This window comes from Cynocephalus volans, chromosome 10 (assembly GCF_027409185.1).
Source record: "Cynocephalus volans isolate mCynVol1 chromosome 10, mCynVol1.pri, whole genome shotgun sequence".
Taxonomy (NCBI): Eukaryota; Metazoa; Chordata; class Mammalia; order Dermoptera; family Cynocephalidae; genus Cynocephalus; species Cynocephalus volans.
The window spans coordinates 37537239-37559383 of record NC_084469.1 but is presented as its reverse complement, the minus strand read 5'-3'; the positions used below and the strand labels follow the sequence as shown (position 1 = coordinate 37559383).

The 22145-nt window shown below is 46.4% G+C and overlaps 1 protein-coding gene across 1 annotated transcript; it reads left to right on the top strand.

The window, feature by feature from the left end:
* The first annotated feature begins 219 nt into the window (after nucleotides 1–219).
* Nucleotides 220–21355, top strand: LOC134387272 (myosin-3). Its single transcript, XM_063109758.1, has 40 exons — nucleotides 220–282; nucleotides 1057–1268; nucleotides 3019–3162; nucleotides 3910–4066; nucleotides 4548–4575; nucleotides 4912–5020; nucleotides 5647–5739; nucleotides 6494–6557; nucleotides 6639–6737; nucleotides 7552–7655; nucleotides 7739–7877; nucleotides 8283–8401; nucleotides 8491–8640; nucleotides 9343–9513; nucleotides 9615–9921; nucleotides 10043–10113; nucleotides 10677–10764; nucleotides 10850–10967; nucleotides 11360–11483; nucleotides 11577–11713; nucleotides 11797–12052; nucleotides 12240–12482; nucleotides 12572–12748; nucleotides 12842–12987; nucleotides 13068–13158; nucleotides 13585–13974; nucleotides 14077–14203; nucleotides 15243–15361; nucleotides 15544–15740; nucleotides 16130–16313; nucleotides 16986–17151; nucleotides 17465–17589; nucleotides 18114–18422; nucleotides 18541–18744; nucleotides 18824–18949; nucleotides 19810–19980; nucleotides 20075–20179; nucleotides 20381–20476; nucleotides 20586–20723; nucleotides 21246–21355. The coding sequence occupies exons 2-40, from the start codon at nucleotides 1065–1067 to the stop codon at nucleotides 21270–21272; spliced, it is 5823 nt and encodes a 1940-aa protein (XP_062965828.1). The 5' UTR covers nucleotides 220–282; nucleotides 1057–1064; the 3' UTR covers nucleotides 21273–21355.
* Nucleotides 21356–22145: the final 790 nt, after the last annotated feature.

The window sequence follows — 22145 nt, the reverse complement described above, 5'->3', positions numbered from 1 at the left end:
AGAAGTCCGGGAGGAGCCAGATTTGGGGGTAGCTGAGGACTTTTCCTACCTTGATGGACTCCCTCAGGGTCTTGTGCCACCTGCTCCTCCAGATTGACACTAGGCTAAGGATCTTAATTATTCGTCCTTTACCCATATTGGTTAACTTGTCAAGAGCTGACTCAAAATGGAACCAGACACTCCCAGGCGTCCCTGAGTTTTTGTGCATGTGTGTGTTATTGCAGGTCTGACGTTTCCAAGGCTGCTGTTGTCTTCTGCTGTCCTCCTGCGGGTGTGACTCAGGTGAGAATTCAGGCCATGTCCCTTGGCTATAAGAAATCTCCAGATGATCCAAAGTTACTAGTTCCTCCCTCCTGCCAGTGGCCATTAAGGGCCCATAGAGCCAGAGGAACTAGAGAGCTTAGACAGGAAAGGTTAGGCTGGAGAGGCAGGGGAGGAGGGAGCACTTCGGGAGACAAGACGTTCCAAGCACAGGCTGATGCCGAATGCTAGCTCCTCATCTTAGCGACTGAAGGAAACAAAAGACTGGTTTCCTTATGTGAGGATGAAGCCACCTTGATTCAAAATGGTTCAAAAAGTCCTTAGCTATGTGGATACTTCAAAAACTTTGTGGAAAAATAGGATTGAAAGATCATACAAATCTTACAATGAAGTACCCTCATGTTTGCCATTTACCATTCTTTGAAGAATGCTTTTATTTTTTAATGGTGTTTATGTTTAAATGTTCCCTCAGCAACACCTGGGTTTTACGGAGGAGGAAAATGAAGTCCCAGGAACAGCACTCACTTCTAAGGTCCCTGCACCCATTCGAGCCTCAGATCATTGAAGAGCTTGCATCAAATAGGCTCTGCATCCTTTGCGCAGAGTAGCCCCTCGCTAAATATGTGCCATTTGATTTCCCCAGCACTTAAATTCTCTGGGTAGAGCTCCACCAGGCATGCAAACAGCTCTGTTCCTGGGGCCCTGCCTTTGAGGGCAGATGCTAAGGCAAGCCTGAAGCTGCCTGGTGCCCAGCTCAGGAGGCAGCTGGGCTCACCACGTGCATTTGTCTTCCAGCTGACACCATGAGTAGCGACTCTGAAATGGAAGTGTTTGGCACTGCCGCTCCTTTCCTCCGGAAATCGGAAAAGGAGAGGATTGAGGCTCAGAACCAGCCCTTTGATGCCAAAACCTATTGCTTTGTGGTTGACTCAAAGGAAGAATATGCCAAGGGGAAAATTAAGAGTTCCCAAGAGGGGAAGGTCACTGTGGAAACTGAAGACAACAGGGTAAGACTTGTGTACTTCCTCTGCAGGCCAACGGGCCTTCTGTCTGCTGCTGCTGGTTGTCTTGTATGGTACATGCATCCGCCACAGTCCCAGCCACTTTCAGATGTGGTTCTGGCACTGGAATGCCTCATATGGCATGGGCTTAGCCTTCCCAGGTGTCCTGGGAGAAAGCAGAGTGAATACTGGCCTCAGGTTATAGGGTGGGAGAAGAATCTGGTTGTGGCTGATCAAAGCAATTAGTTTTCATGTGCTTTTGTCAATGTTCACATCACTCTAACCCAGAGAGGACCACCTCCATGCATCCCAAGGGTGTGGAGTTGGGAGTCCAACACTAGGAGGAGCTCTTCTAGAACACTTTTTTGGTAGCCTAGGTTTCCCCCTAATTGTTCTAGCAATGGCCATCTAATCAAGGCAGTAAGGAAAACATGTAAGGGACCCTAGTGGACCACAAGCTCAACATGAAATAGCAGCCTCCGTGTATCATGAAGCGATGAGCAGTGTAACCCAGAACATTCCAGCCCAAGCCACTGTGGGAGTGCTAGGAATGATTCTGGATTTTATTACTTTCTGAAATCTAGAACAGACGAATCTGAAAATGTTCCTAGAAAAGTTGAGGGAGGGAGGGAGGGAGAGAGAGAGAGAGAGAAAGAGTAAGAGAGAAAAAAGAAAATCTGAGGGACAGGTAAAGGAAATAGTGTCATTGTGTTGGGCAAGAAGGAAAAAGGCTCTAAAAACTTCCCTGCAGTGCTACCACGCATTGAAGCTCCCGGAAGATGGCTCTCTGTATTTCGATAAAGGAGCTAAGAACGGGCTTATAAGGCAGCAGGGAAGGCGAGAAGTAGAGTAATGAATGACACTTTAAGACAATCTAAGAGACCATGCACAAGGAGAGCTGGTTGTCCAGACTGGTTTAAATGAATCCCGACTTAATAAGGTAGCTTTCTCGCCCACACTGCCCAGACATGGAACCAGGAAAACCAACCATGCTCAGAAGAGGTCACAGAGAGCAAGGAGGTGAGGGCAGGGCAGGAAAGAGGAAGACAAGCTCCCCCCGCCTTGCCTAGGGTCCTCCAGCCAGAAGCCCAAGGATGTGGGGGCAAGGGGCTTTTCCTCTGCAGAGAAGTGCAGACACTTGCCAGTGCTTGAAACCACTGCTCTGCCTCACAGTACCATCTACCTGGCTTGTAACACTCTGTCCCCAGCAGGGGAAGGGAGGGGGCTGAGGCACTTTCATAACTGTCCTCAAGAAGGGCAAAGGGGCTGAACAGCTGCTTTCAGGGAGCTCAGAAAGTCATCTAACTCCATGAGTGCCAGCCTGGCGATCCAATGCCACCTCCCCCTTTCCCTTCTGTCCCTGCCTCAGGATGCCAGTGGACATGTCCTTTACTCTGAGTAGATTGGAAAGAGCCCATCAGCTGCTGGGGCTGGATTTTGGTCCAGCCAGCATTCCTGAGCTGAGAGGCTCCTGCTGGCTCCCACTTCCTGCCACTGTCCCCCACATCCTCATAGAGATCCTCTTTTCTCTTTTCTGTCATCCTTCCCTCACCCCACGCCCACTGCAGAGGGGAAAAAGAGCCCCAGGTAAAGAAACAAATCATATTCCATCACCCCCACCACAAGCCGCCCCATACCTTTATGTTCCCTTGCTGTCAGCTATCTCAGCTGGACAGTCTCTTTGTGGGTGACGCGTATCTGCAGCAGCAAAAGGCACAGAGAGCATTAGCTAAGCAGCACGACTCTCCCTTTTCAGACTTTGGTGGTCAAGCCAGAGGACGTGTATGCGATGAACCCCCCCAAGTTCGACAGGATCGAGGACATGGCCATGCTGACTCACCTGAATGAGCCGGCGGTGCTGTACAACCTCAAGGACCGCTACACGTCCTGGATGATCTACGTCAGTGACGCCCTTTGTGGCAGTTTTCCCGGGACAATTGATCTGGGGGCAGGGAGGGAGATGGAGATGTTTGTGCGGGTGATAGGATTTTGAAAGATTCATGTTTAGGGGCTGGCCCGTGGCTCACTTGGGAGAGTGTGGTGCTGACAACGCCAAGGTCACGGGTTCGGATCCCTACATAGGGATGGCCGGTTCGCTCACTTGGGAGGGCCTGGTGCTGACAACACCAAGTCAAGGGTTAAGATCCCCTTACCGGTCATCTTTTAAAAAAAAAAAGAAAAAGAAAAGAAAGATTCATGTTTGAGTAGAGTAGTTGTTGAATGAAAGAGGGGAAATGGAAGAAAGAAAAAGAAGGAAAGAAGGAAGGAAGAAGAGAGACAGAAAGGAAAGAAGGAAAGAAAGAAGGAAGGAAGGAGGGAAAGAGAGAAAGGAAGGAAGGGAAGGGAACGATAGAAGATGAGAAAACAGAGATGAATGGGGCAGGAAGAAGAGGGGTTGGAAGACGGGAGATGTGGAGGAGGTCGAGCCAGCCTGGAAAGCAGGAAAGATGGGGCTGAGACTTGGGTCCTGTCATTGTCACTCACTAGCTACTCTTCTCTTTGAGTCTGAGTTGCCTCATCTGTAAATAGGAATCCTATCTTCCCTCACTTACAACTTTACCATAAGAAAACAGGAGATAATGATGAAGGCAAGAGTTTGATGTACACACACACACATATATACAGATATATTTTTTTCCTCCCGCAGACCTACTCGGGCCTCTTCTGTGTCACCGTCAACCCCTACAAGTGGCTGCCGGTGTACAACCCCGAGGTGGTGAATGGCTACCGAGGCAAAAAGCGCCAGGAGGCCCCACCCCACATCTTCTCCATCTCTGACAACGCCTATCAGTTCATGCTGACTGGTGAGCTTCCAAGAAGGAAGCGTGGAGTATGGAGCAGGCACTAGACCAGGCTCGCGAGTGCTGCCCCTTGGTCCTGGCCCTGCCCCATCTGGTGTCCAGCACAAGGGAGAGGAGTGAAAGGAGCTTAAAGAGGCAGAAGGAGCCAGATCATTTAGGGCCTTGTAGGCCATGGGGAGGAGTTTGGTTTTAATGCAGGTGTTGGTGAAACCATATGAAACTGACATTTCTGTGGGTCAAAAACAGAGATTGATAATTTTATATGGTTCAACCTAATGTGATGAGAAGCCACTGGTTTTAAGCAGGGTCTTCACCTCTCCAAGTCTCATTCCTAAGAAGGAGGCTCTTCAAACTCCCACATAGGACTAAACAAACAAACAGAGGGAAGACAGATTGTGCATTTTTACTATGACTGCTGTCAAGATGGGGTGGATTTGGGGGGCTCTTTTTATACTGCCATGAACTCTATTTTTTCCTTTGGCAGATCGTGAAAACCAGTCCATTCTGATCACGTAAGTATCCAAGGCATAGAGTGGTTTCATAGCTGTGGCCAAAGGTGCCCTTTACTCTCTTCCTAGAAAGTGTTTGGAGCCAAGTGTATGATGAAAAGGTAGATTTGGGGATGGGCAAGAAGGTCGGTGTGTGTAAGACCTCAGAAAACTGGAATTACCCATCTCGGGTCAACTAAGCAAGTGGCTGTGACGCCTCCTCCCTGGCCTCTGCCCCTCTGAGTGGTCTCTCACATTCATTTGGTAGGCGTGTGTCACTATGTCCAGGCCTCTGTGTGACGTCTGTTTATACTAACAGGACTTGTTTCTTTTTCTCTCTCTTTTGATCACTCCAAATAGCGGAGAATCCGGAGCAGGAAAGACTGTGAACACCAAACGGGTCATCCAGTACTTTGCAACAATTGCAGCTACTGGAGACCTGGCCAAGAAGAAGGATTCCAAAATGAAGGTATGGAGGGGAGAAAGGCTTGCTTTGCTTCCACTTCTAACCTTTGTCTCCAGAATGAAGAGGCTGAATGTCGTCACATTCCACCCTCTTCAAGGAAGGAGAGGAGAGCAGTAGGATTTAAAATCTTGAAGGACAGCCAGTCCTCTTAGACAACACAGTGGTTGGTCTTACAGGACCAGATCCTGTGATTTCTTAGAAGATAAGTCTCTAAGATTAACTAAGAAAGGTCAATTTGTGGTTAGCTCAGAGAGCTTGTCCTTTTATGGCAGAATCACATATACCAACTTGAGAGAATCGTAGCATACACTTGTCTTTTGAAACATGTGTTACAACAGTACTAAATGAATATAAACAACCTAACGAGAATCAAGGAATTGAGTGTTAAAGGAATGTTAAGTCAATGTTATCCCAACTTTAGGCAAATATAACAAAATCGCAAAAGTGTTTTGACGAAGACATGCTGCTGATTTGGTTGATCCTCAAATTGGAAAGTCAGAGAGGGAGGGACAGGCCCTGCCAGAAGCTGCCAGGGGCAGGCAGCAGTGACAGAGCTAATGAGCAATTTTTATTGTCATTTTGTGGTTTTAAAAAATGCTTTTTCTTCCTCCCTTGATTTCTTGCATTAGGGGACTCTTGAAGATCAAATCATCAGTGCCAACCCACTCCTGGAGGCCTTCGGGAACGCCAAGACTGTGAGGAACGACAACTCCTCCCGCTTTGTGAGTCTGAGATTGGTGAAGACGGATTTTCTTTGTAGGCAAAATGCCAGTCCTCAGGGAGTTCACAGACCAGTGGGGACAGACAATGAAAGAACAAGACAAAGACAATTTCAGATAAGACACAATCGTGTGAAGTTCAGTAAACAGGGCATGTGATAGAGGAACTGGGGGCCAGGTCTCCCTTAGACCAGGATGGCAGGGAAGCCTCTCTGGGGGGCTGGCACCTCATCAGAGATCCGCAGGGTGAGGAGGAAGCAGACTTGAAACAGCAGCGAGGAGGAGGGACAAAGGCAGGAGCGACTGAGCCGCCCTGAGGTGGGGAGGGGCCTGGTGGAGTCAAGGACCTAAAGACGGTCCACATGGCTGTGGGGGGTGGGCAAGGGGTGGCCCCATGAGATGAGGCGGAAAAAGGAGATGGAGACCTGGTCGGGCAGGAGGATACAGACCGTGAAAAGGAGTTTGGATTTTTATTCCAAGTACAACTGAAAGATTCTGTAAGCAGGAAAGCGATACAGTTTGAGTTACGTCTAACAGAAATCATTCTAGTTGCTTCCTTGACTAGATATGGGGGCAGGGAGGCACAGAATAAAGGGAATGGGGAAAAGGGGGGCACATCAAACTGGAAGAAGAAAGGAGGGAGGACATATTTAATTTCAAACTATAGGGAAAAATGGCTCCCATTCCCATTATCCAAGAGACTAGTAGGAACAATTGGAGCCAGGGTAGACTCAGGTCTCCCTTTTCCCTCGCACAGGGCAAGTTCATCCGAATCCACTTTGGGACCACTGGGAAGCTGGCCTCTGCAGATATTGAAACTTGTAAGTAGTTCCACTGGGATGAAATGATGTCTCAGAGTGATGGGGAGCAGTTTGGAGAACAGTCCTGCGTTTGTGTTCCAGATCTGCTGGAAAAATCAAGAGTCACCTTTCAGCTGAAGGCTGAGAGAAGCTACCACATCTTCTACCAAATTCTTTCCAACAAGAAGCCTGAGCTCATAGGTGAGGAAGTCACTGGTAGCGTTGGTCTCTTAGGCATTTCAGCTCTTAGATCACTAGACCAAGAAGAGTTACACCTATACATAGATGACTCGACAGCCAGTGGAGGAAGTTTATTTTAACAATGGGATGTGGCTATTTTGGCAGTGACATGCCAGTGTGTAAAACCTAATCAAATGGACAGTAACAGGATTAAACCACTACTGAATTCAGCGCTGGTTTATCAAAACCTTCTGATGTCTGATTGAATGGTCCTTTAGTGCCCCCTTGTGTTCTGACACAGAAACCAACCTGCAGTATCACAAAACACTAAATGGCCAGCCGTGGAGAGCCACCCTGCCCCTGGCCTCTGTGCACACAGTCTTCTTTGCTCTTTGAATGTCTTTGCTCAGCCTCCTGGTCTCCAGGATGGAAATAGGCTGCAGCTTTTCAACAGATTTTAGAAAAGGTTATGATTTTACCAAACAACCTGTGCTTGCCCCTAATGTGGGCTCCTGTCCTGACCCACACTCAGCCAGTTTTTCCTGTTAACTCTTCCCAGCCCACACTGACATGCACCATTCCCATGCAAAGCAAGAGAATTTAAATGTTCTGTCTAGGGTTCTTAATCTTCATGACGTGGGAGACTGCAAAGTCTTCCCTGGACTATATTTTTAGTCACAACCCGCGTACTAGAAATCTGAAAGAGATTTCTAACTCTAAATTCAATTTGGGCTTCAAGCAGTAAAGTCCTAGCTCAGGATGTGGGGGCTCAAATTCACTGGGTGGATGTTTCCTTTGCATCCATGTGACCCCCTCAAACTGTTCACCATTTCAGAGCTGCTGCTTATTACAACCAACCCTTATGACTACCCGTTCATCAGCCAGGGTGAAATCCTGGTGGCCAGCATTGACGATGCTGAGGAGCTGTTGGCTACAGATGTAAGTGGAGCCAATAGAAGGTGTGGGGTGTCCCTCTCCCATCATGGGGTCAACTGATTGACGGGCTGTTCTTTCAATGCCAGAGTGCCATTGACATCCTGGGCTTCACCCCAGAAGAGAAGTCTGGACTCTACAAGCTGACGGGGGCTGTACTGCATTATGGGAACATGAAGTTCAAGCAGAAGCAGCGAGAGGAGCAGGCTGAGCCGGATGGCACTGAAGGTACAAAATCACCACCACAGGCCATAAGCCAGGGCCGGGTGGTTGTTCACCTGAGATCTTTGGTGCCTCTTTTGAAAGTGTTTGATCCTTCTTCCACCTAAAGAGGTGAATAGATGTTTCTGGGCCTCAGATGCCTATAGGCTCCATGACCACCCATTTTTGCTGAATCACTAGAATGGTTCTGTTTCATATACAATGAGAAGTGACCAGGGCTTTCTGGAACCCAGTCCTGCCTCTTCATAAAATTTGTCATATTCTGTGAGTGACTTGGCTTCCATTGGCCACATATAAGCAGTTTAGCAATATGAGCAAGACAAACTAAACTCAGCCAAGCTTTGAAACATCTGGATGAGTTTCAAAGTTGCTCTTCTACTTTGCTAAGCATCATCTTCCCTTTCTTGCCAGTGGCTGACAAAACAGCTTATCTGATGGGCCTGAACTCTTCAGACCTCCTGAAAGCTCTGTGCTTCCCCAGAGTGAAGGTTGGGAATGAGTACGTTACCAAAGGTCAAACTGTGGATCAGGTAAGCAGCTACTTCAAGGCCAGGAAGGAATGTGGGTCCCTGATGGCCACTGCCTTCGTACTCGTATTAGCTGATCTTTTCTCTAACAGGTTCACCATGCTGTGAATGCCCTTTCAAAATCAGTTTATGAAAAGTTGTTCTTGTGGATGGTCACTCGCATTAACCAGCAACTGGATACGAAGCTACCAAGACAACACTTCATTGGTGTTTTGGACATTGCAGGCTTTGAAATCTTTGAGGTTTGAGTTACTATATTCATATTTTCGTATGGCTTTGTATGGGAGGATTGGTTTTCATGATCCTAAAGGAAGATATCAAGGTGGTCACCTTACAGGAAAGCTAGAAGGAAAAAGGATCAGGTAGAAGAGAAATACCATGTTGGGAGGATTTGTATTATTTTAAAAGAGGGGAAGACTTCGATCATGTGGAATTTTAAAGGACATCATTGAATGGATAAAAGAAAAAAAAAATCAAAAATCAAATGCAATTACTGATTTAGGGAGAGCCAGAAAAAAGATACAAAGAATTTGATAAGTCGATCATGCAATATTTTACATAATATCCTACTGGTTTTGTGTTAGAAGCATATAGCCATTCATCAAAGCATTTATTTAGTGTCTATCACGTACAAGACATGCAAGTGAAAGAAATATAAGCCTGTAAACTAGTAAAGGAAAAATAAGAGTCACACAGAAGAGTAACTATAAAATAAAGTGCCCAAGAGATGCCCAGATCCTGGGAACTCAGAAATACTTTCTAGTTGAAAGTTTGGGAAGACTCCAAGGAGGAGATGTGATCTGAGCCCAGCCGTTAAGAACGTGACCATATCTGAAAGCATAAATGAGGTGGAGAGAGCTTTAGGCAATGAGGTGGAATGTTGATGGGTCTTTGATTCTGAAAGAAGTCTAAATTTTCACATGAACATTATATTTTGGTGTTAGTATAACAGCCTGGAGCAGCTGTGCATCAACTTCACCAACGAGAAACTGCAACAGTTTTTCAACCACCACATGTTCGTGCTGGAGCAGGAGGAGTACAAGAAGGAAGGCATCGAGTGGACGTTCATCGACTTCGGGATGGACCTGGCTGCCTGCATTGAGCTCATTGAGAAGGTGCCCTATTCCATCCACTCAGTGACCTCTTCTCATACACTCTGCTGCTTGTTACTGCAGCTCGTGCTTACCACATGCATTTTGCCTTGCCTTAAATCCAGCCTATGGGCATCTTCTCCATCCTGGAAGAGGAGTGCATGTTCCCCAAGGCAACAGACACCTCCTTCAAGAACAAGCTGTATGACCAACACCTGGGAAAGTCCAGCAACTTCCAGAAGCCCAAGGTGGTCAAAGGCAGAGCCGAGGCCCACTTCTCCCTGATCCACTATGCGGGCACCGTGGACTACAGTGTCTCAGGCTGGCTGGAGAAAAACAAGGACCCTCTGAATGAGACTGTCGTTGGGCTGTACCAGAAGTCCTCCAACAGGCTCCTGGCACACCTCTATGCCACCTTTGCCACAGCAGATGGTAACAGACTCCAAATACCAGGAGGGCCTAGTGTCCCTGTGATCCCCCTCCGTTTGTCCCATAGGACCAAAAAAATCCTATAGATCTGCTAACAGAACATGTCGCCATTTATTTCTTGCAGCTGACAGTGGAAAGAAGAAGGTTGCCAAGAAGAAGGGTTCTTCCTTCCAGACTGTCTCTGCCCTTTTTAGGGTAAGAAAAATACAAGTTTATTTGCTTATAATTGGCTTAAGTCATATCAAAATGATCAATGTAGAGATTTTAAACATGATTTTTTCAAGAATAGTAATGTCTTAATCCGACTACTGTCACTTAATGAGGTCTAGTGACAGTATGATAATGTATACATGAGGTCTAACAGATGCAGGATAAAATTTTATTATCATTTTGTACAGCGACTAGCTGGTTTGGCTGGCCTGGGAGATGAGCTTCCAGTACAAACTCTCCAGTTTGCCTGAAGGAAACCAGCAATAGCACCTCACAGTCCCAGTGGAGCCAGATACATCTCCTGAGTTGATTTCAGAAAGCATTTTGTACTTGGCAAGCCTCTGGCTCAGAGAGAGGCAATCGACTATTATAGAAGTTATTTGCCTATACCTCTAGCCACAGCACTGTAAAAAGAGAGAGTTAAATAATTTGACTATTCTTTAGAATTCATGATAAATTTAAAACATATGTCTTATCTTCCATTACGATGTCTCTCTGCTTTTGTAAAAGCCTACAGTAGGCTGTCAAATTTTATCTTTTTCTTTTAGGAAAACCTGAACAAGCTGATGTCAAATTTAAGAACTACTCACCCTCATTTTGTGCGCTGTATAATTCCCAACGAAACCAAAACCCCAGGTGAGATACCTGCTGGCTCCCCAAATGCTGCGGGGTTTTTAAAGAAATTCTGCGTGGAGCTGATGTGTCTTGCTTCTGCTCCCAGGGGCTATGGAACATACCCTGGTCCTCCATCAGCTGCGGTGTAATGGTGTCCTGGAGGGCATCCGCATCTGCAGGAAAGGATTCCCAAATAGGATTCTTTATGGGGATTTTAAACAAAGGTGGGTAATAAAAATGTTCTATATGCTTCTTGATGAGATGTACACATACTGAAATTTGAGAGGAAGAAATATTGGTAAGAAAAGACTCATTTCATAAAAATGCTTATGGACTTTCATGTAAATAATCTTCCACTTTGCCAAATTATACGTACTTGTGTCTTCTGTGTTTTTCTTTGGAACTTATCTGATATACAAAATGGCAGAAAAGCCATGGCCTGAGAGTCAGGAGGCCTCAGTTCCAGGCCACCATCCAGCAGTGTGACTGAGGGAAAACTTCTTCACCTCTTGGGACCTCAGCTTTCTTGCCTATAGGAAGAGGCCTGAACTCGATGGTCTCCAAGGTTTATGTCTTTGCCAACAGTCTGTGATTATTTCCATGTCTACAATGGCAGATACCGAGTGCTCAATGCCAGTGCAATCCCTGAGGGACAATTCATTGACAGCAAAAAAGCCTGTGAGAAACTTCTGGCATCAATCGATATTGACCACACTCAGTACAAGTTTGGACACACCAAGGTAATGCATCAATTCTGACAGAGGCTGGGCTTTTCGTCCTCTTAACACAACTTCTCCAGGGAACTGACTTGGGTCATGCTTCTCCTCTCTAAGGTGTTCTTCAAGGCTGGCTTGCTGGGAACCTTGGAAGAGATGCGGGATGACCGCCTGGCCAAACTGATCACCCGGACGCAAGCTGTGTGCAGAGGGTTTCTCATGCGTGTGGAATTCCAGAAGATGGTGCAAAGGAGGTCGAGCGGGGTCTCTGTTCAAACATGAGCTCATTGGGGGAAGGGGGATTCTCTCTTGGGAGTAAGCACTATCTTGTTTTTAGGGAGTCCATCTTCTGCATCCAGTACAACATTCGCTCATTCATGAATGTCAAGCACTGGCCATGGATGAAACTATTCTTCAAGATCAAGCCCCTCCTCAAAAGTGCAGAGACTGAGAAGGAGATGGCCACCATGAAGGAAGAGTTCCAGAAAACCAAAGATGAACTTGCCAAGTCAGAGGCCAAACGGAAGGAGCTGGAGGAAAAATTGGTGACTCTGGTACAAGAGAAGAATGACCTACAACTCCAAGTACAAGCGGTACGTGTTTAGGCAATTTTTTTTTTAACTCTCCTTCTAGATTTGATTACTTATTTAGGAAAACTGGATTACTGGTGGGGATTTCTGCTTTTTAGTTGGGGTGCTTCATAAAGGACTTCACATATAATAAAATACTGGAATGTTGCAAACCTTATCTCCTGAAAGGAATTATGATTCTTTTTTAAAGGAAAGTGAAAATTTGCTAGATGCTGAAGAAAGATGCGATCAGCTGATCAAAGCCAAATTCCAGCTGGAGGCCAAGATCAAAGAGGTGACGGAGAGAGCTGAGGATGAGGAAGAGATTAATGCTGAGCTGACAGCCAAGAAGAGGAAACTGGAGGATGAATGTTCAGAACTCAAGAAAGACATTGATGACCTTGAGCTGACCCTGGCCAAAGTTGAGAAGGAGAAGCATGCCACGGAGAACAAGGTACTATCCTTGTGGGTCTTTCCAGCTTGATGTAGTCATTGCAAACTAAACTTTATTTCTTCTTATAATTGCTTGTGATTTCTTCTCAGGTTAAAAACCTTACTGAGGAACTGGCCGGGTTAGATGAAACAATTGCAAAGTTAACCAGGGAAAAGAAGGCCCTCCAAGAGGCCCACCAGCAGACCCTGGATGACCTCCAAGCCGAAGAAGACAAAGTCAATTCTCTGAGCAAAATCAAGAGCAAGCTGGAACAGCAAGTGGATGACGTAAGTAAACAGAGCTAATCGGGAGCCCTAGAAATTCAGGGTTGGAAGGGCCTCTGCGTGTTTGTTCTCTAAAGGAAACGGTCCCTTTTTCAGCTGGAAAGCTCCCTAGAACAAGAAAAGAAGCTTCGGGTAGACCTGGAAAGGAGCAAAAGGAAGCTGGAAGGAGACTTGAAGCTTGCCCAAGAGTCCATATTAGATCTGGAGAATGACAAGCAACAGCTGGACGAAAGGCTCAAAAAGTAGGCCTTAGAACTGCTGGTTTCAATTGCACAAATTACCAAGTATTTTGTCTTCATGCATTCTCCGTTTCCCTTTACAGGAAGGATTTTGAATATAGTCAACTACAAAGCAAAGTGGAAGATGAGCAGAATCTGGGCCTGCAGTTTCAGAAGAAAATCAAAGAGCTGCAGGTAGGAGGCCTTTGGGGTTTCCCTTTCACATGCGGGGTTACGCACAGTGAACTGGGTGCTGTCTGCCATAAGCCATTTAGAGCAAGTGGGCAGGACCGTGGGATGCCTGCCTCAGTGGGCTCCCTTTCTGCCAGGCTGACACGCAGTGATGAGCAATGTTCCCATAACTTCCAATAGAGTACATAATTAAAGTATTTTGGGTCAACTTTTAGTTGAATGAAAAATGTCCTGGGTTGGTCATCGTAGGGGTAATGACCATATTGGTGCAGGAAGAATTCATATGAAAAAAAATAGCAATATTCATATTTCTCTGGGCAAAGTCCAAGAATCAGTTTGTCTGGTGGGAATGGAAACAAGCCCGTTCTTGACATTCGGAGTCAGTCTGGGGAACCGACTGCCCGTGGGGTGAATGGCTGTCCTCTGCAGGCTCGAACTGAGGAGCTGGAAGAAGAGATCGAGGCGGAGAGGGCGACCCGCGCCAAGACAGAGAAACAGCGCAGCGACTATGCCCGAGAGCTGGAGGAGCTGAGCGAGCGGCTGGAGGAGGCGGGTGGCGTCACCTCCACCCAGATAGAGCTGAACAAGAAGCGGGAGGCGGAGTTCCTGAAACTGCGCAGGGACCTGGAAGAGGCCACCCTGCAGCACGAAGCCATGGTTGCCACGCTGAGGAAGAAGCACGCAGACAGTGTGGCCGAGCTCGGGGAGCAGATCGACAACCTGCAGAGGGTCAAGCAGAAGCTGGAGAAGGAGAAAAGCGAGTTCAAGCTGGAGATCGACGACCTCTCCAGCAGCGTGGAGAGCGTGTCGAAATCTAAGGTGCTTGGGCGAGTGGGACCCATGTTCTCCATAAGAGGGGCATCAGCACGGTCATTCAAACTAGACCACCGCCTGATTTTCTCCCCCTTCTCCATCCTTTAGGCAAATCTGGAAAAAATATGCCGAACTCTGGAGGATCAGTTAAGTGAGGCCAGGGGCAAGAATGAGGAAATTCAGAGGAGCCTGAGTGAGCTGACCACACAGAAGTCTCGACTTCAGACTGAGGCCGGTGAGCAAGTGCAGGAGGCAGGAAGGGCCACAGCCTCAAGGCCACCTGAGCGGGGGCAACTGGTCAAAATGAAGGGGCTGCGTGTATTTGGGGGAGAAGTTCCAGGAAAGCCTATTTTCCAGAAAGAAGTATTCAAAATAATGCACAGAAAGGGCCATTCAAAATATCTTGAATTAAGAGAACATTGGGAGTTCAGTAAAAACGAGAGAGAAGTAGACCGGAATATCATGTAGTTCACACTTTCAAAATGAATATAAACTTGCATCAGACAGTCTAACTGGCAGAAATAGAACTAGAAATTAAGCCCTGTGGCCTTCCTTCTTTCTGCACGTTAATTCAGATTCATTGTCCGCATTCAAGTGTTTTCGAAAGAAAAATGGCTAAATTTTTATAGGCTGTTAGTATGTAATAAAAATGTAAGGAAACATATTCGGGCTTTCCCCTAGAAAATGTGGCTCCACACAGCACAGGCCCATCATCACAGGTGAGTGAGTCAATCCTTTGCTAGCAGCCACAGCCAAGACAATGAAGATGAGGAGTCTAGATGCCACTTCTGTAATAATCTAGGGGGTTCACCTTGGGAGTCATAAAGCCTCTCCCCTCTTTATCGTCCTACCTCTATATAAGAATATAAACCTGAACTACCATTTCCACCCAAGAGTCTAACTTCAAACTACTACAGATATCATGTCTTATGCATTGCCCTAAATGAAAAATCAACAAACAGCTGGAAACACCAGCCACTGGGGAGGTCTGATGGGAATTGTTAGGTGCTCCTGGTAATGTTTAAATTTACAGTTGTTCTCAGTGGGTTTGATTGGCAGAAGTCACTCTCAGATTCCAGTAGTCAGCAACAGTATCTCATCAGGTTGTGTTTTCAGTTTTCTTTTCATGGACACATCCCTTCTCCCCTCAAGAAGGGACCACATTTTATAATTTCCTCTCCCCCCAGATCTTAGCATAGTGCCTTACACACAGTAGGAACTTGGTGAATGGATGAATGAATAAATGAAATGAAAGTATTTCCTTTGGGGCACAGGTGAGCTGAGTCGTCAGCTGGAAGAAAAGGAAAGTATAGTATCCCAGCTTTCCAGAAGCAAGCAAGCATTTACCCAACAAATAGAAGAGCTCAAGAGGCAGCTGGAGGAGGAAAACAAGGTATGTCATCTGAGGGATGCTTCCTTGATGTAATTTTCAAATACCACCTGCAGGGAAAAAAACGAAAACAAACACACGAAAAACTTTATTCAGTAGTTGATAATAGCAGGAACATACTTGGATTGCATCATGAACGTGGAACTAAGTCCACTGGAGACTCGCCTCTTTTTTGACTTCTGCAGGCCAAGAACGCCCTGGCCCACGCTCTGCAGTCCTCTCGCCACGACTGTGACCTGCTGCGGGAGCAGTATGAGGAGGAGCAGGAAGGCAAAGCTGAGCTACAGAGGGCGCTGTCCAAGGCCAACACTGAGGTTGCCCAGTGGAGGACCAAATACGAGACGGACGCCATCCAGCGCACGGAGGAGCTGGAGGAGGCCAAGTACACAAGTCTATTTGCCTTTAAAAGAACTAGAAGCCATGAAAGATCACATGGTGGAAGGCACTGGCTTTAGAACTATTTGAGAATGAATCTGATGAATCTGGTTTTGGTACTAGAAGATTCCCCATCTCATGTGTCTTTCAATGCCGTGCTGTGCCATTCGAGAGACCTGGCATTAGCACATTTCATTAAGACAAGCAACTTTGATCTTAGTTAGAAACAAGGCAGGATATTGATTAGAGATTTTGAGCAGACAAGAAATTCTCCTGGGCTTAAGAAAGCACAAGGAGGTTTGAATCACATAGATTAGTGATTCTAACTGGATGAATAGTGATGTTGGAGAGGATTGAAACTTAAATAACATCTGCTTCTCTTTCATATTCCTTAAGGAAAAAACTTGCTCAGCGCCTTCAAGATTCTGAGGAACAGGTTGAGGCAGTGAATGCTAAATGTGCTTCCTTAGAGAAGACCAAGCAGAGGCTGCAAGGAGAAGTGGAGGATCTGATGATTGATGTTGAAAGAGCCAACTCCCTGGCCGCTGCTCTGGACAAGAAGCAGAGGAACTTTGACAAGGTGTGGGGTCAGCTCCATGGTGGCTGAAGGCCATGATGTGGGGAATTTCTAGAAGCCATGGGGGAGACTGGTTCCCAGACCTGTCTCTGTCCCCACCAGCAATGTGACCCTGGACAAGTCCCTGAACTTCACTGGCTTGTAGTTTTCTCATCTGTAAAATGGAATGGGAATGGGATGGGATAGAGGTCCTTTTCAAACATTGTTAATGGAGACAAACCAATTTCTACACTGTTGTCAGCTCCAAACATTTTTTCTTCCCCTGAACTCTGTCTCAGTGGCTGACATGGGAATCTAACTTAGGTCCCATTGGGAGGCTTTCTGGAAGCCCCCCTTTCAGTATGGCAGATAAGCTTGATCTGAACCAATTTTTTAATGACATGTAGAATTATAGGCCCATTTTCATATTAGGAAAAGGACATTTATGCCCAGCTAATTCCTTCTCAAAGGCTCAATTTGCTTTTTAGAGATGGCAATTGTTACTGATTAATTATCTTGAGTAAATTTATGGAACAAAATCTTGATTCATCCAATAATCAAGACAAGGAGCCAGGCAAGATAAGCCACCAAGTGTAGCCCTAACTGTGAGAGTAATCACCTGAATGGTTATATTTAGTCCAAAGCATGGAGAATGAAAGCTCATAAACAGAGACACCTTTCCTCCCGGTGTTTCAGGTGCTAGCCGAATGGAAGACAAAGTGTGAGGAGAGTCAAGCAGAGCTGGAGGCATCTCTGAAGGAGTCCCGCTCCCTGAGCACTGAGCTCTTCAAACTGAAAAATGCCTACGAAGAAGCCTTAGATCAACTTGAAACTGTGAAACGGGAAAATAAGAACTTAGAGCGTAAGCCATTCGAGACAGTCTGAAAGGGTCCAAAACCTCCTCCCTTCACACTCTATTGCCAGAGTGCACTGGAGTGGTTGTGCCTTTATTATTCAGACTATTATTCACACACTAGTCCATTAACGCAAGCACAGAAAGTGCTCACCATCTGATGGGTTATTTTTTAGTCTCTCTGTATACAATATCTTATCTCTAGGAAACAGGACTCCTTAGAATTACAATAAACTAGTTAAAAAGCATTGGGTTGGTGTTTTGCATGCCTGGAAACCCATGCAGAGGCGTTTAAATGCAATTGAAACTTATTTATTTGCAGAGGAGATAGTAGACCTCACAGAACAAATTGCTGAAAGTGGTAAAACCATCCATGAACTGGAGAAATCAAGAAAGCAGATCGAGCTGGAAAAGGCTGATATCCAGCTGGCTCTTGAGGAAGCAGAGGTGAGCACGAATGCTGGGCAGTCAGGAGCAGGAACAAATGCAGTAATGGTGCAGCTCTGGTCTGGGGGGCCTAGCTGGCCCCACTCTGTGTCTTAATTTTTGCCTTTTAAAAATCACAATCCTCATACCTACTCCCTTCCATCAAATAGCATAACTGTGAGGTTGAATTCTTATTATAATACCCGTGAATTACCTGAAGTTTATTGGAGAAAATCATCACATTAAGATAGGTCTAAAAATGAGATTTAACAAAATCTTCAATGAACTTAAAATACCTATAAAGTGCTTTCACACTCCCAAGAAATATGATGATTTAAATATGTTATTATTGTTTGATAGTATTATCAAAACCAAATGGCAATGAAACAGATTCTATTTCTGCTCTGAGGATAAATTAGGAATTTTCTTTTAAATGCAGTAGTTAGATTTAGTAATATTCCATTGAAGCTTTCTAACCTCAAAGGGTGGTGCAGCAGGCTCTGTACCGTCACTGACATGATGTGTTTTGTTTCTGTTCTTTACAGGCTGCTCTTGAGCATGAAGAAGCCAAGATCCTCCGAATCCAGCTTGAACTCACACAAGTGAAATCAGAAATTGATAGAAAGATCGCTGAGAAAGAGGAAGAGATTGAGCAGCTGAAGAGGAACTACCAGAGGATGGTGGAGACGATGCAGGGTGCCCTGGATGCTGAGGTGCGCAGCAGGAACGAGGCCATCCGCGTCAAGAAGAAAATGGAGGGAGATCTGAACGAGATGGAGATCCAGCTGAGCCACGCCAACCGCCAGGCGGCTGAGACCCTCAAACACCTCAGGAGTGTCCAAGGACAGCTGAAGGTTTGCGAGAGCTCCTTGGTGGGGAACCTCTCCCTTCCTCAAATACTCAAAGATGTAAATGAGGCTTGTGGTCCTAATGCCTCAACTTCAAATAGAATTTTCCTTTTCCCCTGAGTAGGATACCCAGCTCCACCTGGATGACGCTCTCCGGGGCCAGGAGGACCTGAAGGAGCAGCTGGCAATCATGGAGCGCAGAGCCAACCTGCTGCAGGCCGAGGTGGAGGAGCTGCGGGCCACTCTGGAGCAGACGGAGAGGAGCAGGAAACTGGCCGAACAGGAGCTCCTGGATGCCAACGAGAGAGTGCAGTTGCTGCACACGCAGGTGAGGGAAGGCAGGGGGAGGAATAGAGGAGATTCCAGCCTCAGACACACCTGGCTAACATCCCCTCCCCGTGCCCTAGAACACCAGCCTCATCCACACCAAGAAGAAGCTGGAGACAGACCTCACGCAGCTGCAGAGTGAGGTGGAAGATGCCAGCAGGGATGCAAGGAACGCTGAAGAGAAGGCAAAGAAGGCCATCACAGATGTAAGGCTTTCCCCTCCTGCTTCTGTTTGGCACCAGGACTAGATTGCAGTAAAGCCCCCTCTTCTCCCCTAACCCCTAGATAGTTCTCATTAGACAGGTGGGGTCTCCCCCAGGACATACACAGTACACATTCTGCTCCAAAACTGCTCCCAGCTTCCCTCAAGCTCAGCTGTTCCCTCCTGCACACTTAAAAGGGGGCTTAGAAAGAAAACGACAGGAACGGGTTATATCCTGACCGTGGAGAGGTGTGCTCTTCTTTGCTTCAGCATCTGACTTACTCCACTCATGAAAATGAGACCCTCCGATGTCAGTATCACCACATTTCTCCCTTCTACAACCATCTAACCTTCCTAGGTCTTGGAGCCTTCTCCCTGCATTCCCCAGCTCCAATGGCACCACCTGCTGCCTGATGGGAGAACAGTACCTCGAAACTAGTTTGCTCTCCTGCATATTCTTGTACCACTTTAATTCTCAAGAAGCCTTCCCTTAATCTCACTATCCCCAAATCTGTGATGCTGGATGTCACATCAATCTTCTCTAAGTCTCAGGCTCCTTTGAAAATATATATTGGTGATAGTGAAAGAAGTAATTTCCTTGGGGTGGGGGAGGGTCCCAAGGTGGCCAGTTTAAGAAAGGGAAGAGACCTTTTCCCATCCAGTCCTTGAAGGTTCCATTTCTTAAGTTATTGTATATACCGGGTACAGCTCTTGTCCTGTTCCATGGTAGAAGTGTGTGCTCCATTACTGTCATACCTATTATCCTTTTTCTTCAGCATGGTCTCTGGTCCTCTGGGGTATCTGGGTTTTGACAGCTCCATGCACTTGAGATTTGCATCTTACTGGGTGTGATTTGCTTTTCAGGCCGCCATGATGGCTGAGGAGCTGAAGAAGGAGCAGGACACCAGCGCCCACCTGGAGCGCATGAAGAAGAACCTGGAGCAGACGGTGAAGGACCTGCAGCACCGTCTGGACGAGGCCGAGCAGCTGGCGCTGAAGGGCGGGAAGAAGCAGATCCAGAAACTGGAGACGCGGGTACCTGCAGCAAGAGCCCCTGCGTCAGCTGGGTTTTCCAGCTTCTCCCGATCAGGCAACAGCCCCAGACTAATTCCCCCACTGTCTCCCCCAGATCCGAGAGCTGGAGTTTGAGCTTGAAGGGGAGCAGAAGAGGAATACAGAGTCTGTCAAGGGCCTGAGGAAATATGAGCGGCGGGTCAAGGAGCTAACGTACCAGGTAAGTGGAAAAGAAAATCCAATAGGCATTTTCTATGCAAGGTGAAATGCCACCCTGGATCCTCCACTAAAATATAGAAAGAAACACTCTAGTCCCAGAAAACTGGAGTATTTTTCAAAAGAGTCATCTCTTGATATGATACGAGGGAAACACGACTCTGACCCCTCTCTTCCAGCGATATTCCCATTTTCTCATTTTTAGAGTGAAGAGGACAGGAAGAACGTGCTGAGATTGCAGGATCTGGTGGATAAACTTCAAGTGAAAGTCAAGTCTTACAAGAGGCAGGCCGAGGAGGCTGTAAGTCAGATCAGTGTGCGGCGTTAGAACGGCAGTCTGGTCCGTTTCCCACAGTGAGCTCTGAGAGAGGTGCACGCTGATCTAACCTGCCTGGGCTCTTTGGTTCTAGGACGAACAAGCCAATGCTCATCTCACCAAATTCCGAAAAGCTCAGCATGAGCTTGAGGAAGCTGAGGAGCGTGCTGATATTGCAGAATCTCAAGTCAATAAGCTTCGCGCTAAGACCCGAGACTTCACCTCCAGCAGGGTAAGTCGCTGACCTGGGAAGGACCCACAAGAACCATAGAAACTTTTGAGCTGGAAGGAACCTTAGAGAACCCTTCACTTTAGAGCTGGGGAATCTCAGGCTCGGAAAGAGAAGGGATTTTCTTAAAGTCTCTTAGCTGAGCCCTGCTGGAACCCAGGTCTGCAGGTCACAATGAAAAACCACCACCCATCCTGAAAAAGAATGAGCAGAGTCCCACTGAGCTCATTCAAGCACCCCTTGCTGGTACTAGAGGGGAAGCCCCTTGGAGAGCCGGCTGAGCATCAGACTCCAGTCATTATAGATGTAGGTCGGTTGCTGCCCAGTGAACAGGGCTTTCTCTCTCTAAGAGCCAGTTTCTCAGGCTATAGGGTAACTTCATGTATGTAATCTTGTGTTTTCTCAAGGTCCAAAAACTTTTTCCTACTGAAATATACATGCAAATCCCTGATGCTTGCTGGAAGAAGGGTGGGGAAAGTGTGTCTCTGCCATCTGACTTGACTAAAAGTGCCTGCTTTGTTCCAGATGGTTGTCCATGAGAGTGAAGAGTGAGCAAGCCTCTTCTAGAGCAGGACAGAAGATATGCAAAATGTATATTTTCATGGTTCCTGACCATTATACTTAATTTCCATGTGACTCCTTTTCACATGCAATAAACTTTGCTTTGTTTTCAATTTGGGGCTGTGTCATGGTATGTCCTGGATGTTTTCCTCTTCCCCATGTGGAAATGGTTCCTTGTGTGGTGATTTTTATGTCCAATGTTGAAATCTCAGTATTGGTGTGTGAATGTGGGAGGAGGGAGAGATTGCTTTTAGTTTAAACTTGAGATTAGATCAAAAAGAAAAGCTACTCCTAGATTAACCATTGCTTTGGTGGGTGGGAGGTGGGGAGGGTTTTTCAAGAGTCATCTCTTAAGTGATATGAAGGAAACACAAAGATTAGGTTCAGCAAAACCAACCCTGTCTCAAGTTGCATAGGGTTACAAAGCAAGGGACCAGATTCCCCTCTCTACTTTCTATCAGGGAAATAAGAGGGTATTTCAAAAACTTCATGGGAAGATTTGTATTATCTTTTAATTCTACTTCTCCACAAACTTTCTGAAGTACCCTCGTGTACCTACAATTCTACAGTCTAGGAAATATTTGTTGGGCAGCTGCCCCCTGCAAGCACTGTGCTATCATGGAAAAAAAAATGAATAAAATAGTGTCTGGTTCCTTCAAGAGTTCAGTCTAAATCTCCTCTGATCTTCACTCCATCTGCACTATTTCAAAACTGCACATCAGAAAATCCTACGTGTTACCCAGGGTGAACCTGTCCTCACCTCAAGAGGGAACATACGGCAGGAAGTCAGAATAACCATCTGGTTGACCTGCTACTGGAACTAGCATCTTCTCACCTGGGAGCTTTTATGTATTGTCATAATTA

Excerpts from the sequence above, each read along its gene's own strand:
- LOC134387272 (XM_063109758.1), top strand. The coding sequence starts at position 1,065 with ATGAGTAGCGACTCTGAAATGGAAGTGTTTGGCACTGCCGCTCCTTTC. Across the intron at positions 5,021-5,646 it reads AGAAGGATTCCAAAATGAAG|GGGACTCTTGAAGATCAAAT; the intron begins GTATGGAGGGGA and ends TTCTTGCATTAG. Across the intron at positions 8,641-9,342 it reads CAGGCTTTGAAATCTTTGAG|TATAACAGCCTGGAGCAGCT; the intron begins GTTTGAGTTACT and ends TTTTGGTGTTAG.